The sequence below is a fragment of the Oncorhynchus tshawytscha genome, unplaced genomic scaffold, assembly GCF_018296145.1.
Source record: "Oncorhynchus tshawytscha isolate Ot180627B unplaced genomic scaffold, Otsh_v2.0 Un_contig_3158_pilon_pilon, whole genome shotgun sequence".
NCBI lineage: Eukaryota > Metazoa > Chordata > Actinopteri > Salmoniformes > Salmonidae > Oncorhynchus > Oncorhynchus tshawytscha.
The window spans coordinates 213392-234616 of record NW_024609755.1 but is presented as its reverse complement, the minus strand read 5'-3'; the positions used below and the strand labels follow the sequence as shown (position 1 = coordinate 234616).

General features: G+C 43.1%; 1 protein-coding gene across 4 annotated transcripts; it reads right to left on the bottom strand.

The window, feature by feature from the left end:
• Nucleotides 1-6175: 6175 nt before the first annotated feature.
• On the bottom strand, nt 6176-15979 carry LOC112263866 (E3 ubiquitin-protein ligase TRIM39-like). Of its 4 annotated transcripts, XM_042317616.1 has the most exons (6): nt 15844-15979; nt 13053-13147; nt 12594-12707; nt 12035-12521; nt 11511-11895; nt 6176-8691 (listed from the first exon to the last, which is right to left on the bottom strand). In XM_042317616.1, the coding sequence occupies exons 2-6, from the start codon at nt 13088-13090 to the stop codon at nt 8147-8149; spliced, it is 1569 nt and encodes a 522-aa protein (XP_042173550.1). In that variant the 5' UTR covers nt 13091-13147; nt 15844-15979; the 3' UTR covers nt 6176-8146. The 4 variants fall into 4 exon arrangements, with proteins under 4 accessions (XP_042173550.1, XP_042173552.1, XP_042173551.1 ...); XM_042317618.1 differs by lacking the exon at nt 13053-13147 and having other exon boundaries at nt 15844-15943; XM_042317617.1 differs by lacking the exon at nt 15844-15979 and having other exon boundaries at nt 11511-11892; nt 12594-13281.
• Between the last annotated feature and the right edge of the window lie 5246 nt (nt 15980-21225).

Genomic DNA, 21225 nt, shown 5'->3' with positions numbered 1-21225 from the left:
CTCCTCTCTCCTCCTTTCTCTCCTCTCTCCTCCTCTCTCTCCTCTCTCCTCCTCTCTCCTCCTCTCTCTCCACTCTCCTCCTCTCTCTCTCCTCTCACCTCCTCTCTCCTCCTCTCTCTCTCTCTCTCCTCCTCTCTCCTCCTCTCTCTCCTCTCCTCTCCTCCTCTCTCCTCCACTCTCTCGTCTCTCCTCCTCTCTCCTCCTCTCTCTCATCTCTCCTCCTCTCTCTCCTCTCTCCTCCTCTCTCTCTCTCTCCTCCTCCTCCTCTCTCCTCTCTCCTCCCTCTCTCCTCCTCTCTCCTCCTCTCTCTCCTCTCTCTCCTCTCTCTCCTCTCTCTCCTCCTCTCTCTCCTCTCTCCTCCTCTCTCCTCCTCCTCCTCTCTCCTCCTCTCTCCTCTCTCCTCCTCTCTCCTCTCTCTCCTCTCTCCTCCTCTCTCTCCTCCTCTCTCCTCTCTCTCTCCTCTCTCCTGCTCTCTCTCCTCTCTCCTCCTCTCTCTCCTCTCTCCTCCTCTCTCTCCTCTCTCTCCTCCTCTCTCTCTCTCTCTCCTCTCTCCTCTCTCTCTCCTCCTCTCTCCTCCTCCTCTCTCCTCTCTCTCTCCTCTCTCTCCTCTCTCCTCCTCTCTCCTCCTCTCTCCTCCTCTCTCCTCCTCTCTCTCTCCTCTCTCCTCCTCTCTCCTCTCTCTCTCCTCTCTCTCTCCTCTCTCTCTCTCTCTCTCTCTCTCCTCTCTCCTCTCTCTCTCCTCCTCTCTCTCCTCTCTCCTCTCTCCTCCTCTCTCCCCTCTCTCTCTCCTCCTCTCTCCTCCTCTCTCCCCTCCTCTCTCCTCTCTCTCTCTCCTCCTCTCTCTCTCTCTCTCTCTCTCCTCTCTCCTCTCTCTCTCCTCCTCCTCTCTCCTCCTCTCTCCTCTCTCCTCCTCTCTCCTCCTCTCTCCTCTCTCTCTCCTCCTCTCTCCAGTGTCGTGAAAAAGTATTTGCCCCCTTTTCAAATTTTCTATACTTTGGCATATAGCTGATACCGAATGTTAGCAGATTTTCAACCAAAACCTGATATTAGATAAAGGGAACCTGAGTGAAGAAATAACACAACAATTACATACTTTTTTCATTTATTTCATAAACAAAGTTATGCAACATCCAATGCCCCCGTGTGAAAAAGAAACAGCCACGTTTAGCTGCAACGACTGCAACCAAACGCTTCCTGTGGTTGTTGATCATTCTCCCATGTCGCTGTAACTGGCTCACTCTTTCAAGCAGAAGTGCTGTAAATCAGCAACATTTGTGGGTTTTCAAGCATGAAGTGCTTATTTCAATTCCTGCCACAACGTCTCAATTGGGATTAAATCTTGGGAGTTTCCTGCCATGGACACAAAATATTGATATTTTGTTCCCCGAGCCACTTAGTTATCACTTTAGCTTATGGCAAGGTGCTCCATCATGCTGGAAAAGGCATTGTTCGTCACCAAACTGTTCCTGGATGGTTGGGAGAAGTTGCTCTCGGAGGATGTGTTTCTACCATTCTTCATGGCTGTGTTCTTAGGCAAAATTGTGAGTAAGCCCACTCTCTTGGCTGAGAAGCAACACCACTTATGAATGGTTTCAGGATGCTTTACTGTTGGCATGACAGGACTGATGGTAGCGCTCTCCTTGTCTTCTCCGGACAAGCTTTTTTCCGGATTCCCCAAACAATCGGAAAGGGGATTCATCAGGGAAAATGACTTCACCCCAGTCCTCAGCAGTCCAATCCCTGTACCTTTTGCAGAATAGTCTGTCCCTTCCTGGAGAGAAGTGTCTTCTTTGCTGCCGTTCTTGACACCAGGCCATCCTCCAAAAGTCTTCGCCTCACTGTGCGTGCAGATGCACTCACACCTGCCTGCTGCCATTCCTGAGCAAGCTCTGTACTGGTGGTGCCCCGATCCCGCAGCTGAATCAACTTTAGGAGACGGTCCTGTCGCTTGCTGGACTTTCTTGGGTGCCCTGAAGCCTTCTTCACAATAATTAAACAGCTCTCCTTGAAGTTCTTGATGATCCGATAAATGGTTGATTTAGGTGCAATCTTACGGACAGCAATATCCTTGCCTGTGAAGGCCTTTTTGTGCAAAGCAATGATGACGGCAATAACCACGCCGCATATTAGTCCTCTGATCCTTTTCGCCTCTCCTCTTTGGAAGAGGAGGAGAAAATCCCTTAGAGTTATTGAGTGTAAGGGGGAAAAACAGTTATTGAGTGTAAGGGGGGAAAAACAGTTATTGAGTGTAAGGGAGGAAAAACAGTTATTGAGTGTAAGGGGGGAAAACAGTTATTGAGTGTAAGGGGGAAAAACAGTTATTGAGTGTAAGGGAGGAAAACAGTTATTGAGTGTAAGGGGGAAAACAGTTATTGAGTGTAACGGGGTAAAAGAGTTATTGAGTGTAAGGGGGAAAACAGTTATTGAGTGTAACGGGGGTAAAAGAGTTATTGAGTGTAAGGGGGAAAACAGTTATTGAGTATGAGGGGGAAAAACAGTTATTGAGTGTAAGGGGGGGGGAAACAGTTATTGAGTGTAAGGGGGAAAAACAGTTATTGAGTGTAAGGGGGAAAACAGTTATTGAGTGTAAGGGGGAAAACAGTTATTGAGTGTAAGGGGGAAAACAGTTATTGAGTGTAAGGGGGAAAACAGTTATTGAGTGTAAGGGGGAAAAACAGTTATTGAGTGTAAGGGGGAAAACAGTTATTGAGTGTAAGGGGGAAAACAGTTATTGAGTGTAAGGGGGAAAACAGTTATTGAGTGTAAGGGGGAAAACAGTTATTGGGTGTAAGGGGGAAAACAGTTATTGAAAAAAACAGTTATTGAGTGTAAGGGGGAAAACAGCTATTGAGTGTAAGGGGCGAAAACAGTTATTGAGTGTAAGGGGTAAAACAGTTATTGAGTGTAAGGGGGAAAACAGTTATTGAGTGTAAGGGGGGAAATACAGTTATTGAGTGTAAGGAGAAAAAACAGTTATTGAGTGTAAGGGGGAAAAACAGTTATTGAGTGTAAGGGGGAAATACAGTTATTGAGTGTAAGGGGGAAATACAGTTATTGAGTGTAAGGGGGGAAAACAGTTATTGAGTGTAAGGGGGAAATACAGTTATTGAGTGTAAGGAGAAAAAACAGTTATTGAGTGTAAGGGGGCAATTATTTTTTTCACAAGGGGGAATTGGGTGTTGCTTTGTTAAATTAAATAAATAAAATAAGTATAAAATTGTTGTTTTATTTGTAAACTCAGGTTCCCTTTATATAATATTAGGTTTTGGTTGAAGATCTGATAACATTCAGTATCAAAAATATGCGAAAATAGAGAACATCAGAAAGGGGGTGAAAACTTTTTTCACGGCAGTGTGTGTCTCTCTCCCTCTCTCCCTCCTGTATTCCTCCTCCTCCTCCTCCTCCTCCTCCTCCTCCCCTCTCCCTCCTGTATTCCTCCTCCTCCCCTCTCCCTGATGTTGATAGGAGATGACAATGTTCTGTACTGGGGTGACAGAGAGAGGTGACAATTAACGTCACAAACACACACACACACTGCACACACACACACACAAACGTATAAGCACACGCACGTACACACACGCAGGAAAAGAAGTGACAGTCACATCATGTAGACAAATATAATCACATAGACAAAGACAACAAACCTCACTGTGGTTTCCAGGTGACAAAGACAACAAACCTCACTGTGGTCTGTAGGTGACAAAGACAACAAACCTCGCTGTGGTTTCCAGGTGACAAAGACAACAAACCTCACTGTGGTCTCCAGGTGACAAAGATAACAAACCTCACTGTGGTCTCCAGGTGACAAAGACAACAAACCTCACTGTGGTCTCCAGGTGACAAAGACAACAAACCTCACTGTGGTCTCCAGGTGACAAAGACAACAAACTCTCCAGGTGACAAAGACAACAAACCTCACTGTGGTCTCCAGGTGACAAAGACAACAAACTCTCCAGGTGACAAAGACAACAAACCTCACTGTGGTCTCCAGGTGACAAAGACAACAAACTCTCCAGGGGACAAAGACAACAAACTCTCCAGGTAACAAAGACAACAAACCTCAATGTGGTCTCCAGGTGACAAAGACAACAAACCTCACTGTGGTCTCCAGGTGACAAAGACAACAAACCTCACTGTGGTCTCCAGGTGACAAAGACAACAAACCTCACTGTGGTCTCCAGGTGACAAAGACAACAAACCTCACTGTGGTCTCCAGGTGACAAAGACAACAAACCTCACTGTGGTCTCCAGGTGACAAAGACAACAAACCTCACTGTGGTCTCCAGGTGACAAAGACAACAAACCTCACTGTAGTCTCCAGGTGACAAAGACAACAAACCTCACTGTGGTCTCCAGGTGACAAAGACAACAAACCTCACTGTGGTCTCCAGGTGACAAAGACAACAAACCTCACTGTGGTCTCCAGGTGACAAAGACAACAAACCTCACTGTGGTCTCCAGGTGACAAAGACAACAAACCTCACTGTAGTCTCCAGGTGACAAAGACAACAAACCTCACTGTGGTCTCCAGGTGACAAAGACAACAAACCTCACTGTGGTCTCCAGGTGACAAAGACAACAAACCTCACTGTGGTCTCCAGGTGACAAAGACAACAAACCTCACTGTGGTCTCCAGGTGACAAAGACAACAAACCTCACTGTGGTTTCCAGGTGACAAAGACAACAAACTCTCCAGGTGACAAAGACAACAAACCTCACTGTGGTCTCCAGGTGACAAAGACAACAAACTCTCCAGGTGACAAAGACAACAAACCTCACTGTGGTCTCCAGGTGACAAAGACAACAAACCTCACTGTGGTCTCCAGGTGACAAAGGTGAAGAAGTGGAAATCAAACGCAAAACATGTTAAACTGAAGTGATGTATTTAAACAGAAAATACACAGGTTAATTTGCTGACATTTTCCTACATCAAAACGTTCCCATCGGGTGTATCAATAGAAGCCCCACTCGTGACTGGCCTGCAGGTCAGCGATGTCAGCCAATGCTGTCAGGATTTGGAAGTGTTTATCTGATGGAGCTCAGCTGTTCTGAGAGTCGTTACTATGGAGACGTGCTTGGAGGAACAGACGATGATGCTATCTAACAGCAAATGGCCTTTTAAATAAGCTAACCCCAAGACTCTTTCTCAATTCATTTTTACTTGATTCCTCATATCCTCTCTGCTCACCTTCTTCTCAAAACACATTGGACAAGAAGATCTGAGTGGAGTGACCATGGATCTTCTCCTCCAATCAGGTTGAATTATGAGTCCAACTCTTACCTTTTTATCCCAACCGCTGACCCCTGGACTATAAAGCTACCGCTTCACAACAACTAGCTGAAGTACATCAACAAGTCTGATGTCACTTCTGTTCTTCCTGCATGGCCAGGCCATCTAGTGACAACTAGTGACTACAACTATTTAACAGAAGAGCAGCTGTTCTGTGTTACAGAAGAGAAAATAAACAGTAACAAACAGCCCCTCCTTGGACACCAAATACTTCTGTAACCACACACTGACGTGGAAGGATGAACGACTGGAGAGTTTATATTAGTTGATGAGAGAATATCGAGCAGTTGAGTTTCTTTCAGTTTGATTAGTGTCATTATCTCCTCATCTAAGCTTCTTTCTCATGTCTCTCTACAGTTGTGTTAACAACAGTGGCTTTCTCATGTCTCTCTCTACAGTTGTGTTAACAACAGTGACTTTCTCATGTCTCTCTACAGTTGTGTTAACAACAGTGACTTTCTCATGTCTCTCTACAGTTGTGTTAACAACAGTGGCTTTCTCATGTCTCTCTCTACAGTTGTGTTAACAACAGTGACTTTCTCATGTCTCTCTACAGTTGTGTTAACAACAGTGACTTTCTCATGTCTCTCTACAGTTGTGTTAACAACAGTGACTTTCTCATGTCTCTCTACAGTTGTGTTAACAACACCGGCTTTCCCATAGAGGGCACTGAGTCTGAGTCATCACTAGGCTAAACAGACACCCACTCTATCAGCGACAGTGCCTTTAGAGATAGGAGGGAGGGAAGAGAGGGGATAGGCTGAGAGAAGGAAGGTATAGAGTAAGGAGAAGAAGAGAGGGTGGAGAGAGGAAGCAGGAGAGAGGAGGGAGAGAAAGGGCAGGTAGAGGCAGATAGAAGGACTCCTCTGAGATGAGAGTCAATTAAATTCAAAACAACTTTATTAGGAAAGGCATATTCAGTTTACAAGTGTAAATATCAACATCAAAACCAGACCTCTCTCTCCAATATAATACATCCTCCTTTAGACAGCACACTATGAATGTGGTGGTTGAGTAGGTAACCCTCCCATCAGCTTCCATCCACCTCTACTCAGTCGTTCCTCAGTCACATTAACAGTGTCTATCTGAGTGAAGTCTGATCTCTCTCTGGAGGCTGGAGATCGATGCACTGTGATGATTCTAAGATAAGAAAACTCTAGGTGGCTAATCAATGATGCTAACAGCCCAGCCTGCTAAGTCCAGCATGAACCCAACTGGTTCTAGGTGTGTGTGTGTGCAGAAACCAAATGGCAATCGCTTAAATCTTGCTTGAAAAACACTCTTCCAATAAGGGTTTTAATTGAAGGCTGACTTGAGGATGTGAAATGTTATCCTCATCTGCATTCTCAAAGCTACATAATAACATTACTACAATGTTGCTCCGGTAAGCATTAAGCACATTATTGCACTTAATGGACTGTAGGGAAACACCACCATCTTGTGGCTGTACATTGACATAGAAAACCTTGACTTGGACTGAAATAGGTGCCGGTACTGTTTATATTTAGGTCCAGGAACTCCACAATACTTTGGAGCTAATATTCTATAAGAGGTACAGGAGCTCAAGTAGAACATTTGAGGTGCCGGTACTCAGCTCAGGTGAACTCCTGCACAAGTCAAGCACTGCAGGTAACTGACAAAATAATGGAAACAACTGAGTAAATGTGGGATACAAAGAATATTGAAAGCAGGTACTGTACGTCCACACAGGTGAGGTTCCTGCGTTAATTAAGCAATTAACAGCCCATCATGCTTAGGGTCATGTATAAAAATGCTGGGCGGGACATTATTTTGGCTACCATGGCTATGACCCATAGGATGACAATGCCCCCATCCACAGAGCACGAGTGGTCACTGAATGGTTTGGTCACTGAATGGTTTGGTGAGCATGAAAATGATGTAAACCAGATGCCATGGCCGTCTCAGTCACCAGATCTCAACACAATTGAACACTAATGAGAGATTCTGGAGCAGCACCTGAGACAGCGTTTCTCATCACCACCAATAAAACATAAAATGATGGAATTTCTTGTGGAAGAATGATGTCACATCCCTCCAGTAGAGTTTCAGACACTTAGAATCTATGCCAAGATGCATTGAAGCTGTTCTGGCTCGTGGTGGCACAAGGCCCTACTAAATCACTTTATGTTGGTGATTCTTTCATTTTGGCAGTTACCTGTACGTTACTGATGCTGTACTGACTGCTCCATTCAAATCAACGTTTACTGTCATATGCACAGGATACAGCATAGTGTACAGAGTGCAATGAAATGATTCCTTGCAAGCTCTCCTTCTAGTTCAACAGCCCCAAAAAAGTATTCAACTAAAATATAGTAAGAAACATAATCATGCAGGACAGTATTGAATGATTGTAGTAAGTCATGTAATAATGTAACTTCAGGGGATAGTGACCATATGACAGTTCATACAGACCTGGGCTTCCTGTTGTATTTATCGGACTGTTTGTTTTCATTCTTCCTAATGTCATGTTATATCAGGAAGAAGAGTGTGGATCTCGTCCACTAAGAGGATATGGTCCACAGAGATAGATGGACAAGTAGGTCTTATTGGATTACATTATGAGGAAGATGACCAGCACTGGCAAACTGGGATTTACTATGTTAACACTTCATTTATTTAACCTTATCCACAAAATAACTTAGTCCTGCATTAATAACTGTAATTGAATGATTACATTATCAGGAAAAGTTATTGTATTATAAATGTAAAAAGTTAAAACATTATCTGCTGATTTATATAATATGTTTTACATTACAATGAATTATTACATTATTTGGTCACTATTACATTATCAGTTATGTTAACAGTATTTCTATGTTTGGTATAAACCAGTCAGTCAGTGACATCTACAGGAGTGATGACCAGTGGGGTTGAGTTTTGACCAGTGTAATTATTACCAGGGCTGAAGAATGGATAGAGTTTCTCAGTGAAGGTACAGCCAGTAAAAGAGTGGATATGAGACCTGGCCTCCACATTATAGAAGGAGACCCGACCTTCCTCATAATCCACAAACACCCCCACCTTCTGGACCTCCTCTCTAAGGAAGATGGGGACAGTGGGGACAGCGCCAGCCCAGTACTGTCCATTCCTCAGCATCACAGTCCAGTATCCATCCTCAGGATTCAGGTAAATCGTCCCCTTCAGGTTGATGGACTTCGTGGCCACTCCTAAACACCAGCCAGTCTTCCCCTTCACCTGCACCTCATAGTAGAATCTCCCTGAGGAGAAACTCTCCTTTCCCACGACACAGACAGAGATATCAAACCTCTCTGGGTTGTCAGGGAGATCCTGCCATACATCTCCACATCTAACTTGTTTCCTGTCGTCAGACAGGATGAGTTTGGGATGTGCTGTATCAGGATCAAGAGTCACATCCACTGTGGAGAGAAACACACTCTTTATTAGAATTAGAAAATATCAGTGGAGATAGAACATAAATCTGGGAAAACGCATTTTACTGTATAATACATTATTCTCTGACATATGGCAATTTTGTGAATGGTCTGACATCTAAACTATTGTAATAGTGTATTCATTAGGCACCCGAGATGGAGTTAACATACAGGACTGTTGAGTCTAACTGAAGAGTAACATACAGGACTGTTGAGTCTAACTGAAGAGTAACATACAGGACTGCTGAGTCTAACTGAAGAGTAACATACAGGACTGTTGAGTCTAACTGAAGAGTAACATACAGGACTGTTGAGTCTAACTGAAGAGTAACATACAGGACTGTTGAGTCTAACTGAAGAGTAACACACAGGACTGTTGAGTCTAACTGAAGAGTAACATACAGGACTGTTGAGTCTAACTGAAGAGTAACACACAGGACTGTTGAGTCTAACTGAAGAGTAACACACAGGACTGTTGAGTCTAACTGAAGAGTAACACACAGGACTGTTGAGTCTAACTGAAGAGTAACATACAGGACTGTTGAGTCTAACTGAAGAGTAACATACAGGACTGTTGAGTCTAACTGAAGAGTAAGATACAGGACTGTTGAGTCTAACTGAAGAGTAACATACAGGACTGTTGAGTCTAACTGAAGAGGACTGTTGAGTCTAACTGAAGAGTAACACACAGGACTGTTGAGTCTAACTGAAGAGTAACATACAGGACTGTTGAGTCTAACTGAAGAGTAACATACAGGACTGTTGAGTCTAACTGAAGAGTAACACACAGGACTGTTGAGTCTAACTGAAGAGTAACATACAGGACTGTTGAGTCTAACTGAAGAGTAACATACAGGACTGTTGAGTCTAACTGAAGAGTAACATACAGGACTGTTGAGTCTAACTGAAGAGTAACATACAGGACTGTTGAGTCTAACTGAAGAGTAACATACAGGACTGTTGAGTCTAACTGAAGAGTAACATACAGGACTGTTGAGTCTAACTGAAGAGTAACATACAGGACTGTTGAGTCTAACTGAAGAGTAACATACAGGACTGTTGAGTCTAACTGAAGAGTAACATACAGGACTGTTGAGTCTAACTGAAGAGTAACATACAGGACTGTTGAGTCTAACTGAAGAGTAACATACAGGACTGTTGAGTCTAACTGAAGAATAACACACAGGACTGTTGAGTCTAACTGAAGAGTAACACACAGGACTGTTGAGTCTAACTGAAGAGTAACATACAGGACTGTTGAGTCTAACTGAAGAGTAACACACAGGACTGCTGAGTCTAACTGAAGAGTAACATACAGGACTGCTGAGTCTAACTGAAGAGTAACACACAGGACTGTTGAGTCTAACTGAAGAGTAAGATACAGGACTGTTGAGTCTAACTGAAGAGTAACATACAGGACTGTTGAGTCTAACTGAAGAGTAACATACAGGACTGTTGAGTCTAACTGAAGAGTAACATACAGGACTGTTGAGTCTAACTGAAGAGTAACATACAGGACTGTTGAGTCTAACTGAAGAGTAACATACAGGACTGTTGAGTCTAACTGAAGAGTAACATACAGGACTGTTGAGTCTAACTGAAGAGTAACACACAGGACTGTTGAGTCTAACTGAAGAGTAACAGGACTGTTGACAGGACTGTTGAGTCTAACTGAAGAGTAACACACAGGACTGTTGAGTCTAACTGAAGAGTAACATACAGGACTGTTGAGTCTAACTGAAGAGTAACATACAGGACTGTTGAGTCTAACTGAAGAGTAAGATACAGGACTGCTGAGTCTAACTGAAGAGTAACATACAGGACTGCTGAGTCTAACTGAAGAGTAACATACAGGACTGCTGAGTCTAACTGAAGAGTAACATACAGGACTGTTGAGTCTAACTGAAGAGTAACATACAGGACTGTTGAGTCTAACTGAAGAGTAACATACAGGACTGTTGAGTCTAACTGAAGAGTAACATACAGGACTGCTGAGTCTAACTGAAGAGTAACATACAGGACTGTTGAGTCTAACTGAAGAGTAACATACAGGACTGCTGAGTCTAACTGAAGAGTAAGATACAGGACTGTTGAGTCTAACTGAAGAGTAACATACAGGACTGCTGAGTCTAACTGAAGAGTAACATACAGGACTGTTGAGTCTAACTGAAGAGTAACATACAGGACTGTTGAGTCTAACTGAAGAGTAACATACAGGACTGCTGAGTCTAACTGAAGAGTAACATACAGGACTGCTGAGTCTAACTGAAGAGTAACATACAGGACTGTTGAGTCTAACTGAAGAGTAACATACAGGACTGTTGAGTCTAACTGAAGAGTAACATACAGGACTGCTGAGTCTAACTGAAGAGTAACACACAGGACTGTTGAGTCTAACTGAAGAGTAACATACAGGACTGTTGAGTCTAACTGAAGAGTAACATACAGGACTGTTGAGTCTAACTGAAGAGTAACACACAGGACTGTTGAGTCTAACTGAAGAGTAACATACAGGACTGTTGAGTCTAACTGAAGAGTAACATACAGGACTGTTGAGTCTAACTGAAGAGTAACATACAGGACTGTTGAGTCTAACTGTCAAAATTATTTTCTGATTGTTTCAAGATCTAAAATATAAAAGGTAACACTTTACTTGAATGGGGTTAAGACATTTATAAATCATTATGAAACCATTCATAACACCATGAGTGTTAAGACCCTGTTAACAATACTATCTAATAACCTGCTACTACCTTTAAAAAATCTAGACTGTCACTTGAAGGAGTCATTATTGTCATACTAACCATAGTCCATGGTCATATTCTTCAGGTTTCTTCTCACATACTCAGTCTCTCTCTGTTGCTGTGGGTCTGAGATGAGAGTAGCTGTGATCTTATTCAAAGCAGCAGTTCTGATGTCCACCAGTTCTTTCTCAAATGTTGCCTCTTGTTTTAACACAGCATTCTTTTTACTGAGTTCACGAACAACATGTTTAAGATTAGAGTTCTCCTGCTGCAAGTCTGAGCAGAACTTAGAGATGTTCTTCACTTCAGAGACAAGAGTTTTAGTTTTAGGGTTCTTCTTCAGATCAGAAAGTCCCTCATCAGAATCTTCTTCCTCCTCTTGAACTTCTGTCATCTTTTTAGAGACACCTTCCCTCTCCTCCTCCTCAGTCTCTATAGTCTCCTCCTGAAGAGAAAACATGAAACACACACTTCAGGTAATATAATACATTCACAGTTCAGTTCATCTCATTCTAATAGTGTTATAAGTGCTTGTAGATAAGTGTTTTTAGTTATTTCACAGAGTGTATTGTTAATGACAGCACCTCTTTGATCCTCTCTGTCTGTCCAGTGTTGCCTTGGTGACCTTTGTGTCCCCCGTCTCCAGTGACATCAGCCAGGGTGTGTCTCTGCAGTGCTGGGACAGTGTAGTGCTGCCTGACGTGGCTCTCACAGTAGGAGACAGTGCAGGTCAGACAGGACTTCACCGCTCTGAGCTTCTGTCCAGAGCAGATATCACAGGCCACGTCCCCAGGCCCAGCATAGCCCAGAGCAGGGAGGGCAGGACTGAAGCCTGCCTGCTGGAGCCTCTGGAGCAACCTGGCCAAGGCTGTGTTAGTGCAGAGCACTGGCCGGTCTCTGGATCTCTTACTGCACTGGAGACACACATAGTCTCCTGCAGGGCCGGGCTGGACCCAGTATGTGCTGATGCACTGCCTGCAGTAACTGTGTCCACAGGGAATGGAGACCGGGTCCCTCAGCACCTCTGAACACACAGAACATCTGAACGGATCCTCAGTCAGCAGACTGGCACTGAGAAAGAGAGAGAAAGAGAGAGAGAGAGTGTTTTTTTGTTTTTTTTAAGCTACTAATTTCAACACTCACCTCAATTCAGGGGTCAAAGGTTCTCTTTTAAAACCATATGGTTGCTCCATTGACCTGGCACTATTCCTAGAGAGACAGCTGGGAGCAGGAGACTCCATTCTCTCCCGCTTGGCTCTGCAATTCATACAAATTATAGTTATCTGTAGTGATATCATCACATCATCTTCTGTGTTGTCTTAAAGTGAAAGCAGATGAAACTAAACACATTCATCAACAGTGAAATACAGTAAACTGCCAAAATAATGGAAACACTTGAGTAAATGAGGGTTATGGCGGCTCTGTTATGGTGTAGGGGGCATTTTCCTGGCATGTGATAAGGTCCACTCAACCAGAGGAACCCGACATTTTCCTGGCATGTGATAAGGTCCACTCAACCACTTAGAAGGCAAGGTAAACGGCAATAAAAACACAGCCATTCTGATCACCTTCCACATCAGACTCCCCCTCTCTCTGACTCACCTGCTACTCATGACTCCAGGGTCTCCCTCAGGCTCCATACAGTCTAATGTCTGATTTAGACTCTGGACTGCTCAGACAGATCTCACTCAGAAAACCTAGCCAGTAAACATACACAGTTATGTCTATATATACAGTCGTGGCCAAACGTTTTGAGAATGACACACGTTTTAATTTTCACAAAGTTTCCTGCTTCCGTGTCTTCAGATATTTTTGTCAGATGTTACTATGTAATAGTGAAGTATAATTACAAGCATTTCATAAGTGTCAAAGGCTTTTATTGACAATTACATGATGTCACGACTCCCCTGCCTGTTCGGTCGTCGTCGCCGGTCTGCTAGCCGCCACCGATCCCTTTTTCCTTTTCTGTTAGTTTAGTCTTATTAGTTGCACCTGTTCCTTTTTGTGTTTCTTGATTTTTGTCTACTTAAACCTGTTAGGCCCGCTTAGGTTTGTGCGGGATTATTTTGTTACTCTGTTGGTTGTGTTATGCGCCCTGTATTTGGCGTGACCGTTTGTGCTGGAGAATAAATCATTACATTTCACCGAACCCTCTGCTTGCTGCGCCTGACTCCTACCCACCACTCCTAGTAAACCCTGACACATGAAGTTGATGCAAAGAGTCAATATTTGCAGTGTTGACCCTTCTTTTTCAAGACCTTTGCAATCTGCCCTGGCACGCTGTCAATTAAATTCTGGACCACATCCTGACTGATGGCAGCCCATTCTTGCATAATCAATGCTTGGAGTTTGTCAGAATTTGTGGGTTTTTGTTTGTCCACCCACCTCTTGAGGATTGACCACAAGTTCTCAATGGGATTAAGGTCTGGGCAGTTTCCTGGCCATGGACACAAAATATCGATATTTTGTTCCCCAAGCCACTTAGTTATCACTTTTGCCTTATGGCAAGGTGCTCCATCATGCTGGAAAAGGCATTGTTCATCACCAAACTGTTCCTGGATGGTTGGGAGAAGTTGCTCTCGGAGGATGTGTTGGTACCATTCTTTATTCATGGCTGTGTTCTTAGGCAAAATTGTGAGTAAGCCCACTTCCTTGGCTGAGAAGCAACCCCACACATGAATGGTCTCAGTATGCTTTACTGTTGGCATGACACAGGACTGATGGTAGCGCTCTCCTTGTCTTCTCCGGACAAGCTTTATTCCGGATGCCCCAAACAATCGGAAAGGGGATTCATGAGAGAAAATGACTTTACCCCAGTCCTCAGCAGTCCAATCACTGTACCTTTAGCAGAATATCAGTGTGTCCCTGATGTTTTTCCTGGAGAGAAGTGGCTTCTATGCTGCCCTTCTTGGCACCAGGCCATCCTCCAAAAGTCTTCGCCTCACTGTGCGTGCAGATGCACTCACACCTGCCTGCTGCCATTCCTGAGCAAGCTCTGTACTGGTGGTGCCCCGATCCCGCAGCTGAATCAACATTAGGAGACGGTCCTGGCGCTTGCTGGACATTCTTGGGTGCCCTGAAGCCTTCTTCACAACAATTGAACAGCTCTCCTTGAAGTTCTTGATGATCCGATAAATAGTTGATTTACGTGCAATCTTACTGGCAGCAATATCCTTGCCTGTGAAGCCCTTTTGTGCAAAGCAATGATGACGGCACGTGTTTCCTTGCAGGTAACCATGGTTGACAGAGGAAGAACAATGATTCCAAGCACCACCCCCCTTTTGAAACTTCCAGTCTGTTATTCGAACTCAATCAGCATGACAGAGTGATCTCCAGCCTTGACCTCGTCAACACTCACACCTGTGTTAATGAGAGAATCACTGACATGATGTCAGCTGGTGCTTTTGTGGCAGGGCTAAAATGCAGTGGAAATGTTTTGGGGGGATTCAGTTCATTTGCATGGCAAAGAGGGACTTTGCAATTAATTGCAAAACTGAGGCAGCAGACATTGTGAAAATGAATATTTGTGTCATTCTCACAACTTTTTGCCATGACTGTACAGTACAATATAAGTATCTATATGTAGTTTCATACAGCATTGTATCTTAGTAATCATGCATTATGTCACCCTTTATAAAGTACAGTTGCATTCTATCGACAAAATGTTATGTCACGTTTGGTAACGAACCCTATTATTATTTCACCCTTTATAGAGTTTGACATAAGCTCATAGATGACTTGTGAATCATCTATGTAATGCTTAAATACTTCATGTATGTTATATAAAGCCTTTATAAGTGTAGTTAGTTTAAAGAGGAACCCTGCCTAAATCATCTGTAGCGATGTGAACTAGGCCCCGTGTTCATGTTTTCAACCTCTGAAAAAGACAACCAATTGTGAAACAGGAAGAGCCTATATGCGGAAGCTGGATGGTTGCTTAATGTAAAAAATAAATACAACATTTCAAGAATTCTATATATTTGCATTTCTTTACTTCTACAGATATATCATTGCCATTTAGAGATATTTGTAAGTGGTGTTACATGTAACCACCTTAGAAATATGTTTCCTCATACAATTCAAGCCTAGTGAGAGACCAATACTGAAACCCCCTTACTCTCCTGAAAACTACAGAATACAGCCAAAATGTACTGTGTCATTCATAGTCACTTTATACAGTATTTTAGGTAAACAAATTCAACATTTCAGTGGTATTTTTCACCAGAACTTTATCAGAACAATCAAATATGGAACAGGTTACATAACATAGGCCAACACCGTACGTCTAACACAGTGGTTACATACAGCACACTGTGTCATGGAATAAAGTAATGATAATACGTGTTTCTATAACACTTTAAAATATGAAGAAAACATGAAATGTCTGACTTACCAATCTTTGCAAACAATTGGAACAGGAGTATCGGACTGTGTGTCCTCTAAAATGGCGTGTGTTGTAACTTTTACTTTTAGTTTCAGTATTACCGCTAAAGAGACCAAACTACATTCTGAAAACTGATCAACTGCTGGATAGACCTATTGTAGCACAATGCCCCCATCTAGTGGCCAGACGCTGAATCATTTTCGAAAATGTGTGATTTTAGATAGTTTTAAGAAAACATTTAAATTGACAATCAGATTGCTTATTATAAATTACTTCATATTTATGTATTGAAATATATATTATTACATTTTAGACATTTCTCACAAAGCTTCAGTCCACACAGTTGACTTTACTGATAAAGACAGCTGTGTCTTCTACTGACCAGCAGGCAGCACTAGCATACAGTGTTGAGCACTGACTCAGTAAGGCATTTCACTCACACACACATATGCACACAACACACACACAAACAATCATCGCAACCCAGTAACCTGTTGAGAAGGCACCGGTATGAGGTGCTAAGGGAGGGGTCGGTGTGTGTGTGTGTGTCAGGCCCTTGATCCCACCACTTAAATGACACTTCAGGAATTTTCTCTCTCCAGCCGCTTGTGATGTGCTGTGATTTAGAAATGAAAAACTGGTTATCCTGTAACAGCTTTGCAGGGAGCACCCACACACACTCATACACACATCACTGAACAGTATTATTGCTGTTCTTTATCTGACCTGACAGTCCTGCTGATTTAACAGGACTGTCAACAATCTTCCAGATTCTCTGCAGACAAACAGACCTGTGTGAGTATACATGACTGTAAGCTAAATAGGAGCAGAGAGAAAGAGAGTGTGTGTGTCTGTGTGTGTACGTGCGTGCGTGTGCGTGTAAGTGTGTGAGTGGAATGACACATGCACAGAGAGCAGAGGAGTGATGAACAGAGACTAAATGATGAATCATAAAAGGGTCTATCAACTGAAGCCCCACTGACTGACCTATGATAGAACAACCACCATGTGTGGGCCTACAGAGCCTGTCACCCTGCTCAACGTAGAACAATAGGAATGTTCTATATAAAATGTTAAAACTCTATGATGTCAAATGTATTTTCATATCATTATTATTAGTGTATATATTGGTGTATACTGTATATAATTGTGTAATATAATACATAGTAGTATATCGTAGTGTGTTGGTGAATGTGCAGAGTCATGATGGGAAGTATGTATAGTCCTGACTGTCTGACTGGAAGGAGTTCATAAACATGGACACATCACGTGCTCTCTGTACCAATCTCTCTCTCTCTTGCTCTCCCTCTGTCTCGCTCTCTTTCTGTCTCGCTCTCTCAATTTCAATTTAAGGGCTTTATTGGCATGGGAAATATATAATCGCCAAAGCAATTGAAGTAGATAATATACAAAAGTGAAATAAACCATATCATATCGGAGAGCCTCCTGCACTTCCTAACTGGGGCACGCTGGCTGGTCACATGACTTGGAGCCGCCGGCTGGCCTGCTCTCCACATCTGCTCACAGGGAAGGAGGATTGACACACACACACACATTGGAGTGGATTGGTTGAATGCACTTTCTCTGTCTGATCCCAAACCAATCTCACACTACCTATCGTTAGGTCCTCGATGCCAATTGTAGAGCTGAAGAGAATAAAGTCACAGCTGGACTTGAACCAGTGGCTCTGCTGTTAAGCACACTATCTCCTGTGTCATAAAGGTCAGGACCTCTTGTCTACGGACATAGAACACTTCCATTCAGGGAAGCTGCATCATCACTTCTCCTTTTGGTTCTGAGTGGATAGATACTATAGTCCCCAGGCTCCATTCAGCTCTGTTGGGGAGTGTTGACTTTCCACCATATTGTTTATACCCATTCGTCCCTCTCAGATCTGCAGATGGAAGTTAACAAGGACATACGGGTAGGAGTGAAGAGTTGGTTTGGAACTCGCGCTCGGAGTGTGTCCTAATGCAGGTGATCTCCCAGCCCTGGTATCTCTCAGAGAGTAGCCCTGTCTCTCTCCAGCCCTGGTATCTCTCAGAGAACCGCCTATAGGAAGCAGCAATGCCATCACTTTTGGCCAGATGTACTCTGTCTGTGATGAAGCCAAGGACTGTGTCTCAATAATCTGAAGCGGTTCCCTTGTCGCCTCCTCTCATTTATCTACACCAATCTGAAAACACAGGCCAGATAATAAAGCAAGGAGGTGCAGATGTAAGGATTATACGTTGAACTATTGAGACTCTTGGAGAGGTTGGTGTGTGTGTGTGTGTGTGTGTGTGTTGTAATTAGTGAGAGTTGTCCTCTGGCTGATGCTGTGTCCAAGAGGCCGTCTGCAAACAGATATTCTTAGAGCCTGAGGGTATCATAACAGGATATGATATGGAGAATAATCACCAAGTAAGGAATCTTGTAGGGTTTGACCCCGTCTGCGTCACATTGTGTTAGTGTGTGCTCCAGTTTGTTGGCAAGACAACAAACCACAGGAAAGACGGTTGTTTAACGTTAAGCCATGTTAGGATTTTGAAAGTCATGTACAGCTGACATTAGGATGGTAATTCAAAATATAGGGATAACTTCTAGACAGTAAGGAGTCCTACACTTAGAATAGTAACACATCAGTCCGGGTCCTATGGAAGATTCACTGCACATGATGTGTACAGTAAGTAATGCCATCGATTTTGGTAGTGTTTACTTCTGTGTGTGTGTGTGTGTGTGTGTGTGTGTGTGTGTGTGTGTGGGTGAACATGTTTGTGTGTGTGTGTAAACATATGTGTGTGTGTGTGTCATGCTCTCTCACGACAAAAGCAATACTGTGTCATCAGCCACACACACACACACACACACACACACACACACACACACACACACACACACACACACACACACACACACACACACACACACACACACACACACACTGCCCTGTTTGTTGTCAAGTGTGTCCCTGCTGCTAGCTGGCCCTGTGTGTTAGCGGCTTCCTGTCGTCGTCTCCTCTTCGTCTTATCCACAAATCTGAAGAAGAAGAAAAACAGGCAGAAGGAAAGCACCACGACGGATGAATTAGCTTTCACCTACAGATGAAGGATCTTCATTTTGCATTGCAGGAAAGTTTTCCTGCAACAGGGTGATCAAATAAACATCCCACATTTGTATTCAGCTCTGAGTTCTTTATCACAGTGTAGATGAAGGTCATTTATATTTGAGGAGAGAAGAACACGAGTGGAAGCTGCATCAGAGTATTGAGATTCAGCCCTCTGACTGCAGGCCTGACTGTCTGACTCACTAAGCCTCCTCTGCCTGATCTGAAGGAACAATATCCTTTATGTATCACATAGCTACAGTAATACCACCATAGAAACAGAATCACATTCTTGTTGTGTGAATACTGCTAGTGTATTAGCTACACATCTGTAGCAGCACAGAAGAAATGTCACAACATCGATCAAGTTCAATGCAGATCCATAGATTACATAGATATACAGCTCGTTCTATGATGTAGACCTACTTGTCTACTCTAGGCTATTTATGCATGATGAAATCATTGTCATCACATATTCTAAATATTTACATCTAGATAAAAAAATGGGAGCTCTGCACATGGAATATAGTTGCTTCCCAGTGCTTCATTACCACACCCAAAAAGACAATATAGAAAGACAATCTAGGGAAGGTATTTAATTTTAAAAAGCATCTTACTATACTGAACAAAAAAATAGAAATGCAACATGTAAAGTGCTGGTCTCATGTTCCATGAACTGAAATAAAATATCCCAGGAATGTTGTATATGCACAAAAAGCTTATTTCTCTCAAATGTTGTGAACATATTTGTTTACATACCTGTTAGTGAGTATTTCTCCTTTACCAAGATAATCCATCCACCTGACAGGGGTGGCATGTCAAGAAGCTGATTAAAAAGCATGCGCATTACATAGGTGCACCTTGTGCTGGGTACAATAAAAGGACACTCTAAAATGTGCAGTTGTGTCACACAACACAATGCTATAGATGTAATAAGTTGAGGGAGCGTGCAATTGGCATGCTGAATGCAGAAATGTCCACCAGAGCTGTTGTCAGACAATGTAATGCTAATTTCTCTACCATAAACTGCATCCAACATCATATTTGGGAATCTTGCAGTACATCTAACCAGCCTCACAACCGCAGACCACATGTAACCACATCAGCCCTGGACCTCCACATCCAGCATCTTCACCTGCGGGATCGTCTGAGACCAGCCACCTGGACAGCTGATGAAACTGTGGGTTTGCACAACCGAAGAATTTCTGAACAAACTGTCAGACATTGTATCAGGGAAGCTCATCTGCGAGCTTGTCATCCTCACCAGAGTCTTGACATGACTGCAGTTCAGCATCGTAACCGACTTCAATGGGCAAATGCTCACCTTCAATGGCCACTGGCACGCTGGAGAAGTGTGCTCTTCACGGATGAATCCCGGTTTCAACTGTAGCGGGCAAATTGAGCATGTTTGGGAGGCTCTGAATTCGATGTGTACGACAGCATGCACAGCCAATGAAGAGGAGTGGGACAACATTCCACAGGCCACAATCAACGGCCTGATCAACTCTATGAGAAGGAGATGTGTCTTGCTGCATGAGGCAAATGGGGTCACACAATCTGATCGTTTCGGATCCACATCCCTACTTTTTTTAAGGGATCTGTGACTAACAGATGCATATCTGTATTCCCAGTCATGTGAAATCCATAATTAGGGCCTCATTTATTTATTTCAATTGACTGATGTCCTTATAGGAAGTGTAAAATCTTTGAAATTGTTGAATGTGGCGTTTATATTTTTGTTCAGTGTACTTGCAATGGACCTTTGCAAACACTAATGTGCAGTCATGTCATATTCTCCAGAATGCACCAAAAGCCTTCCCTTGTAGGGGGTTGGGATTCCCTAACCACCCGCTGTTATGCCAGAGACACAAAGCAAGATATGACAGCGGCTGTTGGAATTGTTTTAACACTGTTAATAATTGACTCTGTTTCGACCAACTGTTTCGACCAGCTCTTATACTGATTGACAGCACATCATCGATATCGAAGCATTTTTCCCAAACCCCACGTATCTCTGGAAGATCAATGAACGCCTGCGTATTCGTCACACTGGTGCGTGATCCCCAAACCTGGAGCGTCATCAACATAGCAATTATAAACTAGAGCGGGTATATTGTCTCTGACCGAATGGGGACATTTGCCATGAAATATTTGCCAGACATTGTAACATATTTACAGACAGGGTCATTTAATAAGATTAAATATGGCGACAATTAGAAATGATAACTACATACGCTAGTCTCGTTCACAATCTAGACATGATATGTCTATGGTATGCAGTCGTGCCTTCGGATCGCCGTGAACGC